Source organism: Terrapene carolina, unplaced genomic scaffold, assembly GCF_002925995.2.
Source record: "Terrapene carolina triunguis isolate 2854851 unplaced genomic scaffold, T_m_triunguis-2.0 Scaffold33723, whole genome shotgun sequence".
NCBI lineage: Eukaryota > Metazoa > Chordata > Testudines > Emydidae > Terrapene > Terrapene triunguis.
The window spans coordinates 2742068-2760923 of record NW_020698074.1 but is presented as its reverse complement, the minus strand read 5'-3'; the positions used below and the strand labels follow the sequence as shown (position 1 = coordinate 2760923).

At 42.4% G+C, this 18856-nt stretch overlaps 1 protein-coding gene across 3 annotated transcripts in view; it reads right to left on the bottom strand.

Moving 5' to 3' along the window:
* LOC113409506 (golgin subfamily A member 4-like) overlaps window positions 1-18856 on the bottom strand; it is a 111811-nt gene that overhangs the window by 75941 nt on the left and 17014 nt on the right. For 2 of the 3 annotated variants that reach the window (XM_026663501.1, XM_026663502.1), the window contains exons 3-4: window positions 2792-2857; window positions 1194-1508 (exon numbers count right to left, since the gene is read on the bottom strand). In XM_026663501.1, the coding sequence (XP_026519286.1) occupies window positions 1194-1508; window positions 2792-2857 (381 nt within the window). Of the gene's footprint in view, window positions 1-1193; window positions 1509-2791; window positions 2858-10716; window positions 10813-18856 lie in introns of all 3 variants that reach the window. The other variant, XM_026663503.1, reaches the window with a different exon arrangement.

Here is an 18856-nt window from a genome sequence, read left to right as displayed (position 1 = left end):
AGATTTTTAGAGAGAATTAGGAACTAATTAATAGACCATACTCAAAATCAGGACACTGAAGAAAACCACCTCTTTAGTAGCACTTTCTTTAGAGTTATACAAAGATCACTAGGTTTACATAGGTAGGGTTTAATTTATTGTATATTAACACAGTTGATACTGCAGTGACCAGCTAGAAAACACTGAAAAGTATATAATTGTGCCTTCAGATTCTTAGTGAAAGGAGAGAAAATGAATTTGTCAGATTTGTTTTGTTCATTCTAATTGTAATCTATTTGATCAATAAGGTTGAGAGACTAGGATGTCTCCCTGCACACACACATGAAACAATAAAAATAAAGATATGCACCTATTTTTACTCCCTTCATTGTCACATCAGGAGCCAGATTTGCATAGAAATTTCTATATTCACAGGCAGACTATATTCAGAGAACCATAAAGACTTTTGCAATGTTCAATTCTGAGTAAAAAAATGTATTTAAAGAAAAAATGGGGAGGGATGGCTTTTCAGATCAACATTAGAAAATGAAGGTGATCAATTTTCATTGAAAACTGTGAAATCTATGGTCCTTGAATATAAACAAGGAAAATTTTGTTTGCTTTTAAGTAGAAATTTGTGGGTTGTGATTTAAAATGAAAGACCAATGGAGGCAAAACAGAAACAAACATTTGTATGTTGTACATGGAATACATCAATCAGAACATGTAAACATACATTTTTGTACTTTGCCTCTGAATGCTCTCCTTGAGAAGTACAATCTACTGCCATGCAACTGCATCCCATGCTAAACTCACTGTGAAACACTATTACAATTGCAGATTTGAGCAATATTTCAATTATATTCAACATGATCTTTAGCTCAGGAAACCTTTCACAAGTATGTTTTTCATATAACTCAAGAGACTCCAACTAATCCAACTCAGTTGGTGGTAATATGGTTTTGCTTATAAACAAGAGAAGTTAAATATTTCAACGTTCTACAGATTACCAAAATCAAAAAAATTCATCTAGAAATAAAAAAAAACTAAGTTTCAAGTTACTAGCCACTAATTAATACCCTGGTCCCAAATACACAGCTATTGAATAGTGAACTGATAAATTTCTTCCACTTTTTCAGCCTGTCACTCCTGCCTCCTCCTCAGCCTCTTTTCTTCCCTCCCACTTTTAGGAAAGTCAATGAACATTTACTTACCTCAGAATATTTTCCTCTGTAGTTGCCTAAACTACGTTCCATTCTACGCAATCGTTGTAAAAGCTGTTCTTTGCTGAGGCTGTCCATGTTTCCCAGTGACTCTTCTGCCTCACTTTCAACATCAGATGGTGGATCAAATGTGGGACCAGGTGTGTCAAAGTCCAGTCGATTTAATGACTCCCTTGAAGAAGTTCGTACCAGGGACTCTTTAGAAGAAGAGCGGAACAGGGATTCTTTTACTGGACTTCGAAACAAAGATTCCATTGAAGGAACCCGGAGTTGGAGTTTCTGTGCAAAAGTCTGAGTGTCACTTAACTGCAAAAATATAAGGGAATTGATTACTTTGGCACTTCAATAAATAAGATCAATTAAAAATACAGGTACATTTACACACTAAAATACTATCTTCATAGTGATTTTTCTTTTTCTTTGAAACAAAACTACTTATCTAGTGCAACAGTTTGAAATAAGCCTCTGTACTGAACTCTATGGTAAAGAAATTAATAGCATCCTAGCAATAATTTAAACAGGTTTTTAAATGATCGTTACTTTGTTTTTTTAAAAAGCAGCTAACAACAAAAATCTAATAGTTACATAAATATCATATTTGCTCTTAAGTTACAAAAGAAGTCAAACAGATATTGTTAAACAGAAGCCAATATTTTACAACAGATTTATAAGTCATTAAACATATCTCAAAGATATTGAAGTATGTTTCCTATGACCTATATAGTAAGTTTATTATACAAGTACTTCTACAGTAAATAAGCGTAGTGTTTACCCCAGGGGTTCTCAAACTGGGGGTCGAGACCCCTCAGGGGGTCGCGAGGTTTTTACATGGGGGGGGGAGGGGTCATGAGCTGCCAACCTCCATCCCAACCCCGCTTTGCCTCCAGCATTTTTAATGATGTTAAATATATTTAAAAATGTTTTTAATTTATATGGGCGGGTTGCACTCAGAGGCTTGCTATGTGAAAGAGGACACCAGTAAAAAAGTTTGAGAACCACTGGTTAACTCTCTGATGGTCTTAGTTCTTTATACTCACTTCAGATACTTAGTTCTAATATAGAACTTTCCACTGCAAAAGAGTATAGTTACTGAATTATACAAATGAAGTTCTATAATGGTACTAAACATATCCTGCACACTCAGTCAGTACTCTACCACAATTCTTTTTAACCCTACCAAAACTTTTTCTTCCAATAGAAACTCACTTTGCATCCATGCAACACAATCTGTTTTACAAAAGCCTGAAAGTAATACCCAGCTACACTGAACTAGCCATGCTATTTGGGGTAAGACTGGGGGCCTACCTACATGTCATCACGTTTTATTAAAATGGCCCATTGGAAAAGAAAGAGAGGTTTATGCAGCTTCACACATCTAAATCTCCATTTCCCACAAAACTACCATTTATTAATAGCAATCCAAAGGTTTAAGCTGCCCAGTCTTAACGGGCAATCACTGAACTGTGCAACTTACACATCAAAGTATTTGGCCACCTCTACTCTAATATTGAGTCACGTGAATGTATCAATATAGGCTAAATTAGTCAACAGCATTTTTAATGAAATTAAAATGCTACAGAAAGAAGTACCTGAGGGGAAGGTGGTTCACTTCCATTTTTGTCTGTGGATTTGGGGGTTGTTTGTTTAGATACATTCTATGGTGGAAGAAAATAAAAATATTACAAGAAAAGGAACACATTATAAAGCACAAAGAAACCCACTTGTTACAAACAGCATCCCTGTTCTGTGGCTTTGTAAATGTTTTTAGTAAATATAATTAGTACTTTTTCTTTTTTTAAATGCCTTCATGCAAACTGCAACTAGTATGTTAAGTTTTGAAACAACAAATTGTTGCAATATATAGAACTATAAAGCTGCTGTGGGTGCATTGATTAATGCACTGAGAACTTCAAATGCCAACATCTCTTCTTAAATTACTCACAGGGATTACATTTGTAATATTTATTCATTAACAAAGGTATCAAAAACAAATGGAAATGATAGCAGGAAAAGTGTGATTGACTGGTAACAAGTATTACACTATTACCACATGGACTGTAAGCAAATACCCATATTACCATCCCTCATATCTATACACTCAGAAGTTTATGACTAAGTACAGAGAAAGAAATGACACTTTCAGAAAAGTTACGGTATGCAAAACTTTTTAAAATAAACATTCCTCCTCCACTACCAAATGAAAAGTCAACAGAAAGCAATTTTTTAAAATTTTTTATTAAGAGATGATTTCCTTTCCTTCCCTCTCTGTTTACATGAGTTCAGCAGCTTCTTGACCTGAATAAATTCAAATACTTCATTGGTATTCAACCCAATGCAGGTTGAAGTGGTAAACATGCTAAAACCTGGAAGTGAGGATCTTTCAGGCTAAGAACTGCAATGTATCTAAACTGAGCCAAAAAATAAGAATTACATTATAATGGAAACATTAAAATTATATAAAAGGGATTTTTAAATCAAGGTATGGCAGATTAATTTAACACAAACATTTGTACGTAAGCCATCACATGCAAGACATGTGCAGTTAAAGTATACAGATATTACTATAATTGCAAATGTGTTGGGTTTAACACAATATGTCTACAATGAAATTATATTGTATATATTTACTGTAAAAACTAAAAGGAGGAGCACGGGAAAGAGGAAGTGTACTCCTATAAGCTAAAAAGGGCTTCCGATGGATTCAGAAGGGATGGATGGACTCAGGGTGCCAAGGAAGAAGGGAATCCAGAACAGACAAGGAAGCCTGAGAGCGATACACATTGTACATCCAAACTGACACTGAGTGAAATGAGCAATAAAAGAAGCCACATAGAAAGTCTGTTTAGTTTTGAAAGTTGTATTCTGTCTACACTGAGCACAAAATCTGTGCACTCCTTAAGAGGACTGTACCGCTAAAGGAAATACCAAGTTTCTTGGGACAACTATTGCTTCCCTACAGTCCCTATGTATTCCACTTATGGGGCTGTCATAGCTTTCAATAGGTTTTACTCACAACTGCCCCCCGGCTCTCAGTTTTCACTTTCTAGCTTAGAAAGCTAGTAATTAGGGAGACCTAAATAAAAATATAAACTTCTGATTCATCATTTGTGCAGTACCAATACTATGCTCAGACAATCCCTGCTGCAATGAGTTTACAGGCTTAGGGCTTGTCTGCATTTGACACATTAAAATGGCACAGCTGCAGCCGTGCTGCTGTATTGCTTCAGTGTAGACACTACAGAGATGGGAGGGGTTCCCCTGTCGACATAGTTAATCCACCTCCCTGAGAAGCAGTAGCTAGGTTGATGGAAGAATTCTTGTGTCAACCTAGCATTATCTACCCTGGGGGTTAGGTCATCTTAACTATATCACTTCGGGGTGTGGACTTTTCACACCCATGATCAACATAGCTGGGTCAACTTAAGTTTTGAGTGTAGACCTGGCCTAAGTAAGCAACACACATCAGATACAAGATGCACCTCGTGGTCATATCATGGATTTAGCACAGAGCTGTGAAGGTTTTATATGTCTGTTTCATAAACAAGTATGTTAACATTTTTTAGACTGAAGCAACAGTATTTACTAGTTTCAATCAGGTATTTATATTTATTAAAAACATATGAACTGACACGAGAATGGCATCTATAAAGATTATTGTGAAATGTAGTTTCAAAGTTGAAACCAAAATACACCACCACTGTGACCCTAAGAGCACCCCAATGCCAGAGGGGAAAGGGCTCACTGCTATCTGGCACAGAGGCTCAGCTGGCCTGACTAACTCAGCAGACCCCAACTCACTGCTGTCATAATCTGTATCTAAAAGATGTCATGTAAGGTATCACATGCGAACTTGTAACACACCAGTCATTAATATTATGAGTGGTGTATTTACATGTGATATGAAAGATTATAACTATATACTGAAAATACGTTCTTAAAACGTATTTGGCAGGTGGGGCTTAAATCACCTCTCAATAAACAAAGGAATGTGGTTCTGCCCACTTGAATGTGTCTCCAATGTAAATTTGGCAAGGAGAGACAATAAAAGTACATACTAGGTAAACAAAGCCATCAAACTAGCAAGTGGGGGAGACAACCACTTAATTATCACAACAGGAAGACTACAAAATTTAACATGGCATCAGCTCTTTGGTGGGCAGCAAGCTGAGCTCCCAGGAGGTCTTTCTGACTTTGAAACCAAAGAAATTTTAAAAATAGAAACAGAGAAATCTATTTGGGCATCCTTCACCTGAGGAGACAAAGAAACCATGTGCTTTGGGCTCTGTGGTGGAGCCTGACTAAGGACTGGCCAGCCATGCTGGAAGAATGACTGTGGTGAGAAAACAAAAGACTCTAGTTTGTTAAATTAGGTTTTAGTCTTAGATGCATATTTTTATTTGTAACCCCATGTCTATCCCAATTTCTTCTATTTGGTATCACTTAATTATCTGTTCTTTGTTAATAAACTTAATCATGTTTTATTACAAAACCATCTCAGTGCAGCGTTTCAAACTGAAGAATAAAATCCTCAGCCAAACCAACAGGCTGGTGCTGTGTACTGTCTTTTTAAAGAAGCAGTGAACTTCATACGGCTTTGTGAGTGCTACAGTGGGAGGGGTGGAGCACTGCAAAGGATATAGTTTTGGGAAGACTCGGGACTGCAAGGACTATTGGTATCACCCTGCAAGGAGAAACCAGGCTGGCAGAAGCCAAGGTGTACTGTAAGCAGGCTGCTGGTGCCAGGGCTGAGCCAAAGCTGTCGAGCATAGAAACACCCCCGGTGTTAGGTGAACCCCAGAAGCATCACAACCGGCTATCCCCCATCACAGTATACAATTAACAATTTAATCTTAATTCTGTTAACCTTTTTGTAGGTTGTTCTAATGTACACACACAGCCCTCAAAAAATATACACCAAATTATTGTTTTGTAGTAGTGAATGGAAATGACGGTTTAATTTTATGTACCACCTAAGGACAAAAAATGGACCACTACACACAGTGCCATGTTACATAGGGTTACCATATTTCAACAATCAAAAAAGAGGACATGGGGTGCCACCCTAGCCCCGCCCCAGCCCCGCCCCCTCCCACTTCCTGCCCCCTTCAGAATCCCCCTACCCCCTACCTGTCCCCCCCCACCCTAACTGCCCCCAGGACCCCACCCCATCTAAGTCTCCCTGCTCCCTGTCCCCTGACTGCCCCAACCGCTCTCTACACCCCCTTCTCCTGACAGCCCCCCCGAACCCCCGACCAATCTAACCCCCCCGTTCCCTGTCCCTTGCCTGCCCCCCCCACCAGGCCGAGGGAGAGCTGCGAGCTCCACGTGCAGCCAAACAAATAAGGCGCTGCTCTGCGGGGGAGGAGGGAGCAGGGGAGGGGGAGGGACTCTGGCTGCTAGAGGCCCCAGTGGCTGCGAGCGGCTTTCAATCAGGCACAGCCGTCCAATCAGCCGCGCCGCACTCTGCATGAGGGGAAGGGGGAAATCCCGGACATTTCTACCTTATTAGAAATCCCCCCCGGACGGCCATTTAAAGCTAAAAAAGCCGGACATGTCCAGGGAAACCTGGACAGATGGTAACCCTAATGTTACAGTAATTTAAATCCATTATGTTCTGAGGGTCATATCTTAATATCTGTAAAGTGCATTGCGATCCTTGGATGGAAGGTGCTATGTCAAAACTTTGCTCTTTGGTAAGTCACAAGCTTAACATTCTTTAATGCTAGTGGATTTCAACACTTTAGGTTTATTAAAACTAGAACCAAGGAGGCTCTGCTGACATTTCTATAGGCTTGAACTTAGTGCAGGTGAGGTGAGGCTTTCTGCAGGCCACTGGAGAAGCACCACACCACTCCCTGGACTTCTAGCACTGACTGAAGCTCTGAATCAAGATTACTTTGATTACCGCTACTGCTGCTTCAGGCTCTGATAGCAAATAACCCCAGCTCCCCTCACATTATTTACTCCTATGGTGACTCAAACACAATCAGGCAGGAGCAAAGAAACCCTGACCCATGCATCTTCAGGCAAGTAACACCAGCAGAATACAAGGAACCTATAAGCAGCAGTAATAATGCAAGTAGCCTGTCTCAGCACTTAATATGCCAGGGCTCTCTCCCACTGATCCATAGCAAGCATGACATCACCAAACCAAGCTCTGTGTGCAGACCTCATTAACCCACAAATGAGGTCATCTTTATTAGTGCAGATTAGTCAGGTTCCACTGTATATAAATGAGGGGTCAGATTGATCGGATATATCCTAATGGAACTTCTCTGGTGGCCCCAACCCAATCAGGTTTCCCTCCATGCACACAGAAAAAATAAATTCTCGGTTTCTCTCTAAGTTTCTTTATGTTTACAAAGATAATGTCCTGAGTGTGATCTGATGCACCGCAGCCTGCCTGAGTCCACAGACAGCCTGAAAATATAGCTCTGAGAGGTGTGAACTGATCCATATACCTCAATGGAGGGGTAAATCTGAAAGTTTAGGTAGTTTAAGTGTCTAAATTGTTAACTATCTTATTACCAGTCATTTTCCAGAAAAATCCAGCTATTTGGGGATTGTGTGCAAATTTTGAAATTGAGGGAGTAGTGTAGGAAGCGGTTAGTGTACATTTCCCCCCCACAATCTGACTTCTCATACATACAAGAATTCCACCTGAGAATAATATTTCACCTTGAACAGCCTTCTCAGAATCAACAGAACACAAGGAATAAAAGAATTCTCTCTAATTCAGAGCTACCAGACTTTCACAGCTTCCCCACTATACTCCAGTTTTCTATATCAGATGCACCCTTTAAATAGCCTTAAAAAATCCAAACAACACTCTCCTTTCATTTTTAATTTAACCTAGGAAGTTGAGCTCTAATTTAACATTTAGTTTCCAGTGTCCTGAACTCATCTAAATAAATATTTCTTATTTAAACCTGTTAATTTTGTCCCTACCGTTCCCTATATCAAAGGGAGTCAAGAAAAACTGTTCTCATGATCACCTCCTCTCCCTCTCATTCTTGCCCCCCACGAGCACACTGTATTATTTTTAGAAAAGGATTAAGTAAAAAGTGGCAGAGCCACAGATGAAGCATTATTAAAAACACTGGCAATATCCATTAATGCTAAATCTCACATGATCTTTTTTTGAGGGGGAGAGGGGGGTATTTGTGCAGCTAGGGGTCCCAGGGAGGGCATGTACAGCCATCACTTCAGCATACACAGAAATATATGCTCCAAAATGAAGCCCATCTAGGATACTACATAGTGTGCTGTTTTTCAGTGCACAACAGTCTATGGCTGGAAGCACAAATGAATACAGAATCTAATTATAACTGCAGGGAGAGTTTAGGTATGCAGAAAGTATCTAAACTGGAACATGGCCCAGAGTTGAACATGGCCAGGAGAGTGAGGTACTGATCAAGTTCCATGGGATCTCTAATGTTAGTTGGTTAGCATCTCTGGTTTATATCTCAGCAGAAACAGGGCACCACTCCAGCATCTCACTGTCCTCTTAGCACCATAGTAAAGGACTAATTTAGTACTAACACTGAGGGAACTACTCCACATACTAAATCAACATAGCACTCAAATATCTGTGAAGCTTCCAAGGACCACCTCCAGTCCAGTCCTGCTTAACTTGCAAGATAGGATCAAAAGCACAAAGTGGTATGGCTGCAGGTCACATCCCAATTCTTTTCCTATACTTTATTCACCCCTAACACTTTCTGTGACTTCTCATATTTCTTTTCCCCTCTATATGGGGAACAAAAAGCAGCCATTTCAGTGGATGCCAAGTGTAAATACTGAAGAATGGAGAGACCAGAGCCCCTTGAAAATGTTATATTTTCCAGTCACTATGCATCCAGAAATGTCGTAACACTAGAGCATAGAAGGCAGCCATTCTTCTGATTCTGAGGGAATAGAAGTACGTGAAACAGTCAAAAGAAGAGGGATGTGTTAAAGGAAACCTTGGTTCAGGTTGGAAATAGCATTCCTTGGTGTGTTTGTTCTTCCTCCTCCACTCTTCTTGTTCTTGCTTTTCACCCAGCTCCAAGACTGGAAACATTGCTTTTACAATGCACAAGACAAGGGAATATACATTTGAAAAAGTATGAGTTAAGTGTATTTGCCCGAGTGATAGCACACTATTGCACTAACAGTCATGCCACCAGTTAGGCATGGCTGAATTTGTATGTAAGAAAACGGTTTTCTGCTACCATTATACCGTATATACTTGAACATAAGCCGGTTCGTTTATAAGCCGACCCCCCTTGCCCCCCCCCAAGATGGATAAGTACAAATGGAAAAAAATGTATAACCCGTTCATAAGCTGACCCTATAATTCAGGGGTCAGCAAACTTTGACTCCCGGGCCATCAGGATAAGCCGCTGGTGGGCCAAGATGATTTGATTACCTCGAGCGTCCGCAGGCACAGAGGTAAACCTAAGTAAACAAAGTGTCCCGGCGCGCCAGCTGCTTACTCTGACGAGCCGGGACAGCTTGGGGGGGGGATTTTGGGGGGGGGGGGGGAGAAGCTGGGAGTTAGGGGAGTAACCCCGGTGACCAACTCCCACATGACCCCACCCCTAGCCCAGGATCACCACACTCTCCCCATCCCATCCCTTCCCACCTTATCTGGGGAGGGCCAAGGGAGGATGTCTCTGGCCTGGCTGGAGCTGCTCCGGCAGGTTGGGCAGTGCAGCCGCAGCCTGCTCCGGCGGGCCAGACCGGGCAGCACGGCCGCAGTGTGCTCCTGGGGGCCGGGCGGCACGGCTAGAGCCTACTCTGGGAGGCAGGGCCAAGTGACACGGCTACAGCCTGCCAGCCCCGGAGCTACAGCTGCTTCGGAAGCTCGGGGGAGAGCAGCATGGCCAGAAGCGGAGAGACTCTGGCCCCCCCCTTCCCTTCTGGCTCTGCTTGCTGTGCTGCCTCTCCTTGCTTCCTCTGTTGGGGGAAGGGGCTGTGTTCCACCTCTCCCTCTCTATACCCGTTCATAAGCTAACCCCCTTCTCTGGTGCTTCCCTTTTTTATTAAAAAAATTCGGCTTATGAACGAGTACATATGCTATATAGCAATATATGCTGCAAATAGCATACTTTTTAAAGTTCTTTTTCAGAAAAAGCACTACCATCAATGTTTATCATACCCATTTTCCTTCAAATATCCAAAGACAGACATTAAAAACTAGCAGAATGACTTACAGCAGCATTTATGGATTGTAGGCAAGGAAGCTACGAACCTATGTGGCGATTGTTTGTTGAAAGTTTGGGAAGAATGCATTTTCCTGTATAACAGAACAATGTTAATTTTCTGTGTTAAAATAAGTTCACATCATACAGCACACCAGCCATGAGCTATCGGGTATTACCCCTGAATTTTAGTGCAGGGTTAGCAAGAGGGTAGTCAAGATGCCTTTGTGAGACTATAAGCCATAAGCAGCACTAGTTTTGCCTTCTAGAATTAACAGTATTCTCCTCCCCCTGCTAAAGGCATCACTGAAAAGGGCAGGAGGACTCACCACACTGTCACTCTGTGGTTTAGGTCGTTTGGGATCCAAAGCAAAGATAGTATACTCAGAGAGAAAAGCAGGCTCTGCTATCATCCCGGCTAGCAGCTGTGTCATTCAATGCAAAAAGCAGGGAGATGAAAAACACAAGTAATGAGAAAGGGAAAAAAAATCAAAGAATGTTGCAAACGTTTATCTCACCATCTCAATTTCTGCACAGTGCTAAAAGGGTCTACAAAAAGATACAATATGGTAAACGTAACCCACTGAGGAATACAAAGCAAGAACAGAAATATATTAGATCATTCATTGTCATAACAGCCAAGATCTATTATATTAATTATTTGGAGGGGAAAGAAAGTGGTAGCAAAAGTGTGCCTTAATTTAGCCTTGCATGAGCAAGTACTATTTTGCATTGACACTATAGTTTTATTTATAAACATCTACAAAACAAGCATCTTGTCCTGATATGTTAATTTGCTTATGACATAATATATTTATATTGAAAAGTAACATCGGTACTTTTATATCTACTCTAATACAACTATTAAAATAAACTATGTACTTCTGAATATTTATCTTTCCACTAAGATTTATTAATTAGATTGTAAAAAGTCCTTAAACCCTGGAATGCTAAATTATGTAGGATGTGTTCAAAACTGTACTTTAGCTATCACCTCCATACATAATGACTGGAATCATTAGGAGTTACAAAATGATACAAGAAATTGCTAACTCAACTGGTAGTGTTTACATTTAAAATATTTGAATCAGCTTAGGAGATGAGTTTGTAAACTCACAGAAAGTAAAAGCATCCATGAAGAGAGACTGTGGAATAACAATTCAAATCCGTTATTAAGAATTCAAGTGTGTTTTATTATTTAATGTTGTTAGAATGGTATAACATGTTTCAATATATTGCTATAATTAATATATATGTGTTAATATATTTCAGGCTTTTTCTGACATTCAGAAACCAAAGGCCGGGCTATCTTATCGCCTAACATGTTGATCAATTCAGAAATTCTAGACTTGAGTAATCTGCTGAGTGAATCACTTAAAGGGCTTTTCATTTGTGACTGGTTCAGAAGGAAACCATTTCGCGATTTCAAGGTCCTAAGTATTATTTCTAGGGAGAGACACCATTGCAAAATGATTAGGTTCCTGATCTTTTTTAAATGGATACATAAAGCTTCCAGTTACTATGTTTATAATTGAAATTAGGACACAATTTAATCTATGGGAAGATTTAGAATAGCACATACATAAACATAATGATTTATAATTACTGTTTATTACAGAAAATGGATGACGTGCTTACTATTGTATTAATAAGTACATCTAGTGGTCTTTGGATATTACAACATGAATCAGGGCCAGGAAAATAATAATTTCAAGAGGCTTAGTTCTTATTCCTTCCCATCCCTTGGATCTGTTATTTAAGGCAAACATTTGCAACAGAAATATAAACGAGAGCCTCAACAGATTCCAGCATGTGCATGTCTGAGTTAGTACATGCCTATTTCATCATAAAGATCAGCAACCAGACTATTTGCTGGAGAATTCCTCCAGAAATTGAGGCAGGGAGGGAGGAAGAGAAGAATCCTTAACCCTGCCCTGAGGCCACTCTTCAACACCAGAACCACTACCTAAATCTCTTTGTTGGAGTAGTCTCCATGCTCTCATGGCTCCCATTAAGCAAGAGGAATAGCCAACGGATCTGCTTCAGTGAAGCTGGACTCTGCAACATGTGCCCATCCGCTTTATTAGCTCCCCAAATCTTCTCTTGTAATGTAGCCATGTTTTGGAGACAGAAATCACACACAAATCTGAGGAGCTGAGCCTTGAATGCTGGTCCTCCAAAAAACCCTAAAGCTAAAGAAGATTCCTCCCATCCAGTAGATGCACTACCCTCTCAGTACATCAGCCAATAGAGAGAAAGAAAAAAAAAAAAATCACACATATAGTTCACTATACCACCCTCTATATAGCAGAACCTCACTGGTTCTACTATAAGATCTTCTGCAGCCAGGGAGGAGAGACCAGGACGCAGCACTTAGAAAATTGTGAATTGCTGCTATGACCAATGCCTCAGTGGGGTTTCATTCTGAAACCAATATGTTGCTTAGTTTTACTTCTCAGAACTATGCTGTAAATGTTTAACTTCAGTAAAGGCTTCAACTGTCCCAATGTTGGTCACACTTGAGATGTAATTCAAGCACGGTAGAATATAGGATAAATATTATCTCTAGCAACCTACTGGATGATTTATCAAGGGCTGTCTTGGACATGAAACACCCTTATTTCAAAGTTCACATGCTGAAAACAGTAAATTACAGGGCAAAGACTCTCAAAGTGCACAGTATTTACAGTAGCAGGGCCAGAAGGACACAAACAATTGTAAGCACAGTCTAATACCCATTCACTCAGCTAAATACACTTTTGCATTTGAGAGAGTTGCTAGTGGACACTTTCAAATGTAAACTTATTCAAGTGTGAAAAATCCAAGGAAGCGTCTCTTTCATCTCTTTATTTTGTTCATCTTCCCTTTCTAGGGGAGGAGAAAAGGGTACATTAAATGAAAACGTTCATGAGTGAGATTTTATACAAGCAAAAAGCATAAAATTCTAAGTTACAGTACCCACAGCCCTCATAACTTTGGTGATAATTCTTCTGGTTTAACATATATGTGCAAAAAGACCAATGGCAAACATTACATATGCACAAGTGGCCAACTTACAATAGCTGTGGGAACCATAACATTGAGTTTCACGGTTTCATGACTTTGGGGTGTGTAAAATCTCAACCATCAATGTTTCACTAACAGGTTTTTTATTTATTTATTTATTTGTATAAATAACCAGCAGAGCTAAAACTATCAAAGAGAAAAGTGACTTTACACTAGTTCTCTTTTGTGCTTATACAAGATCAGCTAAGACAATGAAATGCAAACTGTAAAACTTGTAAGTAGAAAGCAATAACTGCCAATAATTAAAGATTTATGAAGATTTCCAAAATGAAATGTATATTGACTGTAGCTCAGTTGATTCAGTATATTTTAAAATGTGATTAGTTTGATTTTACATTGTCAAGAATTTCAGGAATCAGATAGTTCTGAATAATGACTGCACAGTAGTGGTATATTAGGTGTTTGTTTCTCACAATACTAAATAGTTAAATTCAACCAAAGCATTATTTGAGTAATCTATTTCCACAGAATCACAGAACCATAGGGTTAGAAAGGACCACAAGGATCATCAAATCTAACTCCCTGCTAAGATGCAGGATTTGTTGAGTCAACTATTCAAGACAAATAGCTATAGGGTGACCAGAAGTCCCGATAAAAGATCGGTTGGGACGCATTTTGTCCCGATATCTGCCGGCAGCACTGTTTGTTTGTTTTTTTGCTCAGCCGGGGCAGGACTCGGCTTTTTTTTTTTTTGCTCTGCCGCCCCCTCATGTGTCCCGAAATTTTCTTTCCCTCATCTGGTCACCCTAGATAGCTATCCAGCCTTTTTGAAAACCTCCAGTGAAGGAGCTTCCATGACTTCCCTAGACAGTTTGTTTCATTGTCCTACTGTTCTTAGTTAGGAAATTTTTCCTGAGATTTAATCTAAATCTTGTATGCTGTAGTTTGAACCCATTGCCTCTTGTACTGCCCCGTGGTAAGAGAGAACAATTTTACTGTCTTTTTTATGGCAACCTTTCAAGTATTTGAAGACCACTATCATGTCCCCCCTTAATCTCCTCTTTTCCAAATTAAACATACCCAGCTCCTTCAACCTTTGCTCATATGGCTTGCGATCCATCCCTTTGATCATCTTTGTCCCTTACCAGTGGATTTTTTACAGTTTCTCTAAATCTTTTCTATACAGCAGTGACCAAAACTGGACACAGTACTCCAGCTGAGGCCTAACCAGCGCCGAGTTGAGCGGTACTATTACCTTCCATGACTTGCATGCTATGCCTCTGTTAGTGCAACTCAAAAATGCCTTTAGGTTTTTTTGCAACAGCATCGCATTGTTGACTCACGCGGTTGTGAGCCACCATTACTCCCAGACCCTTCTCAGCAGTGCTGCTGCCAACCGAGTTATCTCCCATTCTGTATTTGTGCATTTGTTTTTTCTTCCCTGAGCGTAGCACCTTACATTTGCCTTTGTTGAATTTCATTTTGTCGTCTATATCAGTTGTTTTCAAACTGTGGGTCACGACCCAGTACTGGGTCGCGGAACATAAGGCACTGGGTCACGCCGGCTCTGGTCAGCACCGCTGACCGGGCTGTTAAAAGTCCCATTGGTGGTGCTGCCCGGTTAAGGCAGGCTAGTTCCTACCCCTTCTGACATCACGCTGCGCCCCGGAAGTGGCCGGCAGCATGTCCGGCTCCTAGGCGGAGGGGCCTCGGGGCTCTGCGCACTGCCCTTGCTCCAAGCTGGGGTGGGGCGGTGCCTGCGAGCGAGAGCTGCATGGAGTTGCTTGCATGCTTCCGCCTAGGAGCCAGACCTGCTGCCTTAGCCCCCCGCTGCGCCACTGACCGAGAGCCAGAAAGGGAAGGCTGCTAAGCACAAGGAAATCACAATTTCTAGTCTGTGCTCTTTCACTGACATTAATAATTCTGTGCACACTTCATTGTTATTACCAACCAAGGCCACTTTAGAAGACAGGGTAATTAAGAGGTTGAACACAGTCATTTCTGTCAGAGCTAACAATAGAATCCAGGGACCACAAATTGTGCTGCACCTCTCAGAAAGTGCGGCACAGAAAGTATAGTCATAGGGGGTATGCAAAGATGGTTTTAAGCCAACTTTCTATCACCCACATTCTAGGCTGATCCATGGGCTGGTGCAGCCCTACAGGCTGCTCTAACTTACTAAAGCCTTACCTGCACCCTGTAGTCTTCTCTGAATACCAAAAATGCTGGAGTGCAGAGCATCTTGGCCAACACCCATCCTGCCCCTGACTCCTTATGCCAGGGCTGTGAGGAGGGGTACCACAGGGTCATGTACACCAGCTCTATGCTACCCCTGCACTGGGGTAATTCCCTATGGGGCTATGCCTTTTTACGCTGTTCCAGCAGCATAAAGGGGAATCGGGTTAGAAACTGACTTAAATTCCACTTACCCCCACTGCCTTTCAGAATGTGCCAAATATATGTGCTTGATGTCTAATCACTAGACCACACCCCCAACAAAAACAAGAACAGAACTCAAGATTCCTGATTACCTGCATTCCTCTGCTGTCTAGCAAATAGTTGTGTAAATCACCAGTATATTGTGTGTCATGTACTTATTTGTATTGTGGTAGCGCTTAAAGGCCCTTGTCATGGATTAGGAAACGAATGTGCTAGACACTATACAAACAGAACAAAGAGACAGAAGGGCTTACCGTCTAAGGCTATGTCTACACTAGACAGCTTACAGTGGCGCAGCTGTACCAATGCTGATGGAGAGAGCTCTCCCATCGACATAGTTAATCCATCCCCAACAAGTGGCAGTAGCTATGTTGGTGGAAGAAGCTCTCCCACCGACAGCGCTGTCCACACCAGCACTTATGTTGGTATAACTTGTGTCGCTCAGGGGGATGTTTTATTCATATCTGTGAGCACCATAAGTTATATCAACGTAGGTGGTAGTGTAGACATAGCCTAAGTATAAGGTATCTTCTTATAGTAGCTGATCCACAAAGAGACAAGAGCTGACTACTGCTATTAGTTCCTCCTTTACTTCAAGTGGTAGAGATGTCAGCTGTGAATCTACAGGTTTAGGGTTACAATGATGATGATGGATCCATGGAGGATGTTAATATGATTCTACATTAAAAAATGTGTTCACTTATCTTTTTACAAAAGCAAGGAAATTAAATACAAAAAGCTATGTTAAAAAAATGTTAAGGTCATAAAGTCAATTACTCAATAGTTAGGAAATGCCAGAAATAAGGCTGCCCAGGTGAACCATAATTCGGTCACTATATATATATATATATATATATATATATATATGTATTATGAAAAAGTCTTTAATAACATGATTGTGTATTATTTTTTCCCCACCAGACCCCTGCTATTCAGTACATAGAATGATACTGAAAAAGAGGTTTGCAAGAAAAGGGACAAATGTGATAGATTAGTGAATGTCTGTATGCCTCTATATCAAACTACAAAACTCCATTTTGTTTTGTGAGTACCATTTTGATTGTAAAACTGCACTATACCTTCATTGTCATCTTTTTACTTCCATTGTGGACTAGAATTCCAGGAAGAATTGGCAGAGGACTAACAATGCAGAGCAAACAAGGGTGTTACATTTAGGTAATCCTTCATTTAAATGGAAACACGCTTGGAGAATGAGCTGACTGCAGCCTAGGTGAACTAATTCCCTCAGGTAGGCTGGTACCCAAGCAATGGGCCACCTGACAAGGGACTTGATGTCAGTCAGGGAGGCCACCTGACCTTGGGGCGGGGGCAAGAAAGAGAGAGAGACTGGATCTCACTGGGTGGTGGTTGTTTTTTTTTTGAGAGAGAGAGAGAGAGAGAGAGACAGACAGACATACACACACACAGATGAGAACCAGAAGACAAGGCTGTGCTGGAGAAGGAGGAGGAAGGTCCTGGGATTCTGCAAGGACACTGACTAAATACTAAGAGGCTCTCAGAGAAGTGAGGAAATGGAGGCAGGGATTTGCATACAGGTTTTGTTGTTTTCCTTGGACCTGTATCTCTACGGTGACCAGATGTCCCGTTTTTAAAGGGACAGTCTCATATTTAAGCCCTCCTGCAGGTGTCCGGACTTGTTCTTAAAAACGGGCAAATTGTCCCGTATTTTCTGTCTCTCCCTCCCATCAGTACTGGCAGGTCCTGCTGCTGGCCGGATCCCTGCTCACCAGCCGCCCGCCTACCAGCAGTGAGTGGGCGGGGGGAGGGGGGGTGCCAAGTAGTCAACAATGAGGGTGGGTGGTGGGGCAAAGCTGCAACATGCAGGGCCGGCCGCTCCCCCTGCTGGTCCATCAGTGCAGCCCCCGCTGTGTGCCATCTCTCGGCCAGCAGGACCCCACCTCCGTCCCATTTCCAGCGAGCACTGGCTGTGCACTGTGAACTGCGGTGGCTGGTGAGTGCAGGCAGGCACCAAGCGGGGTGTCGCTTCTGCTACCCACCCACTGGCCCTTTACGTGGTCTCCCTCTTGCTGTCCTCTCCCTGCTTAGCCCCTCCCATCCCTCCTCCAGCTCCACTGCTCCTCATCCCCCCCAACCCAGCAGGGCGCATCCTGCTCCCAGCTCTGTGTGGAGAACCAGCCCCCGGTAGGAGTGCTCAGCTCACCAACAGCCTGGCTGGCAGGCTCCTTCCTTCCCTCACTGCCTCTGGCTAGGCCAGCGCCCCAGGAAACCCCACGACCCTCTGGCCCAGGGCGCTGGCCAAGAGGAACTGAGCCCTTCATGTGCCAATGCCCCACAGATTGCTGGCACAGGGAAGCCTCTCTGCCCATCAGCTAAGCTCTGGAGTGGCGGCAAGGGAAGCGATTTCCAGCCTGTCTGCGCCCCAACCCTGCAGGCTTCACAACAGCCCCTCGGGCATGGGCTTTGCACCCTCTTCACCCCCCACGTCCCTGCCCTGGGTCCTGCTCCCAGAGAACGTGGGGCTGCTCCATCCCCTAGGCACCCTCCCCTGCTGAGCCACCTCTGGCTGGGTTCGCTGAAGCCCCTGCAGTCAAGTTCTCTGGGCCGTGGTGCACAATGCATCCTTAGGGCTTAACCCCTTCCTGCATGCGCTGTAGCTGGGGGACAGGAGGCGGCTGGGTTATATTGGTGGCTAGCAGCAGCCTGGAGGTGTTAGCTGCCTTTCAACACTGTGCAGGCAGGAAGGGACAAGCTGCTTCCAGCCACAGGGGAGCGGGGGAAGGGGGAAAGAGAGCCAGGTCATTCCCTCCCCCTCCCTACCGCCAATGGCTGGAAGCAGCTCCAATCCCTTCCCTCCTGCACAGTGACAAAAGGCTGCTACTGGCCCCATTCTGATGTGAACCCTGCCAGAAATCTGGGGAGGGGAGGCATGTGACCCTGGCGTGCGTCTCTCCCCCCCCGATGTGTTGCCTCGGGAAAATGTGGCACTAGGTGCCAGGAGAGGTGGGTCCATCCTGGGGGCCCAGCCAGGCATGGAGGGCGGAG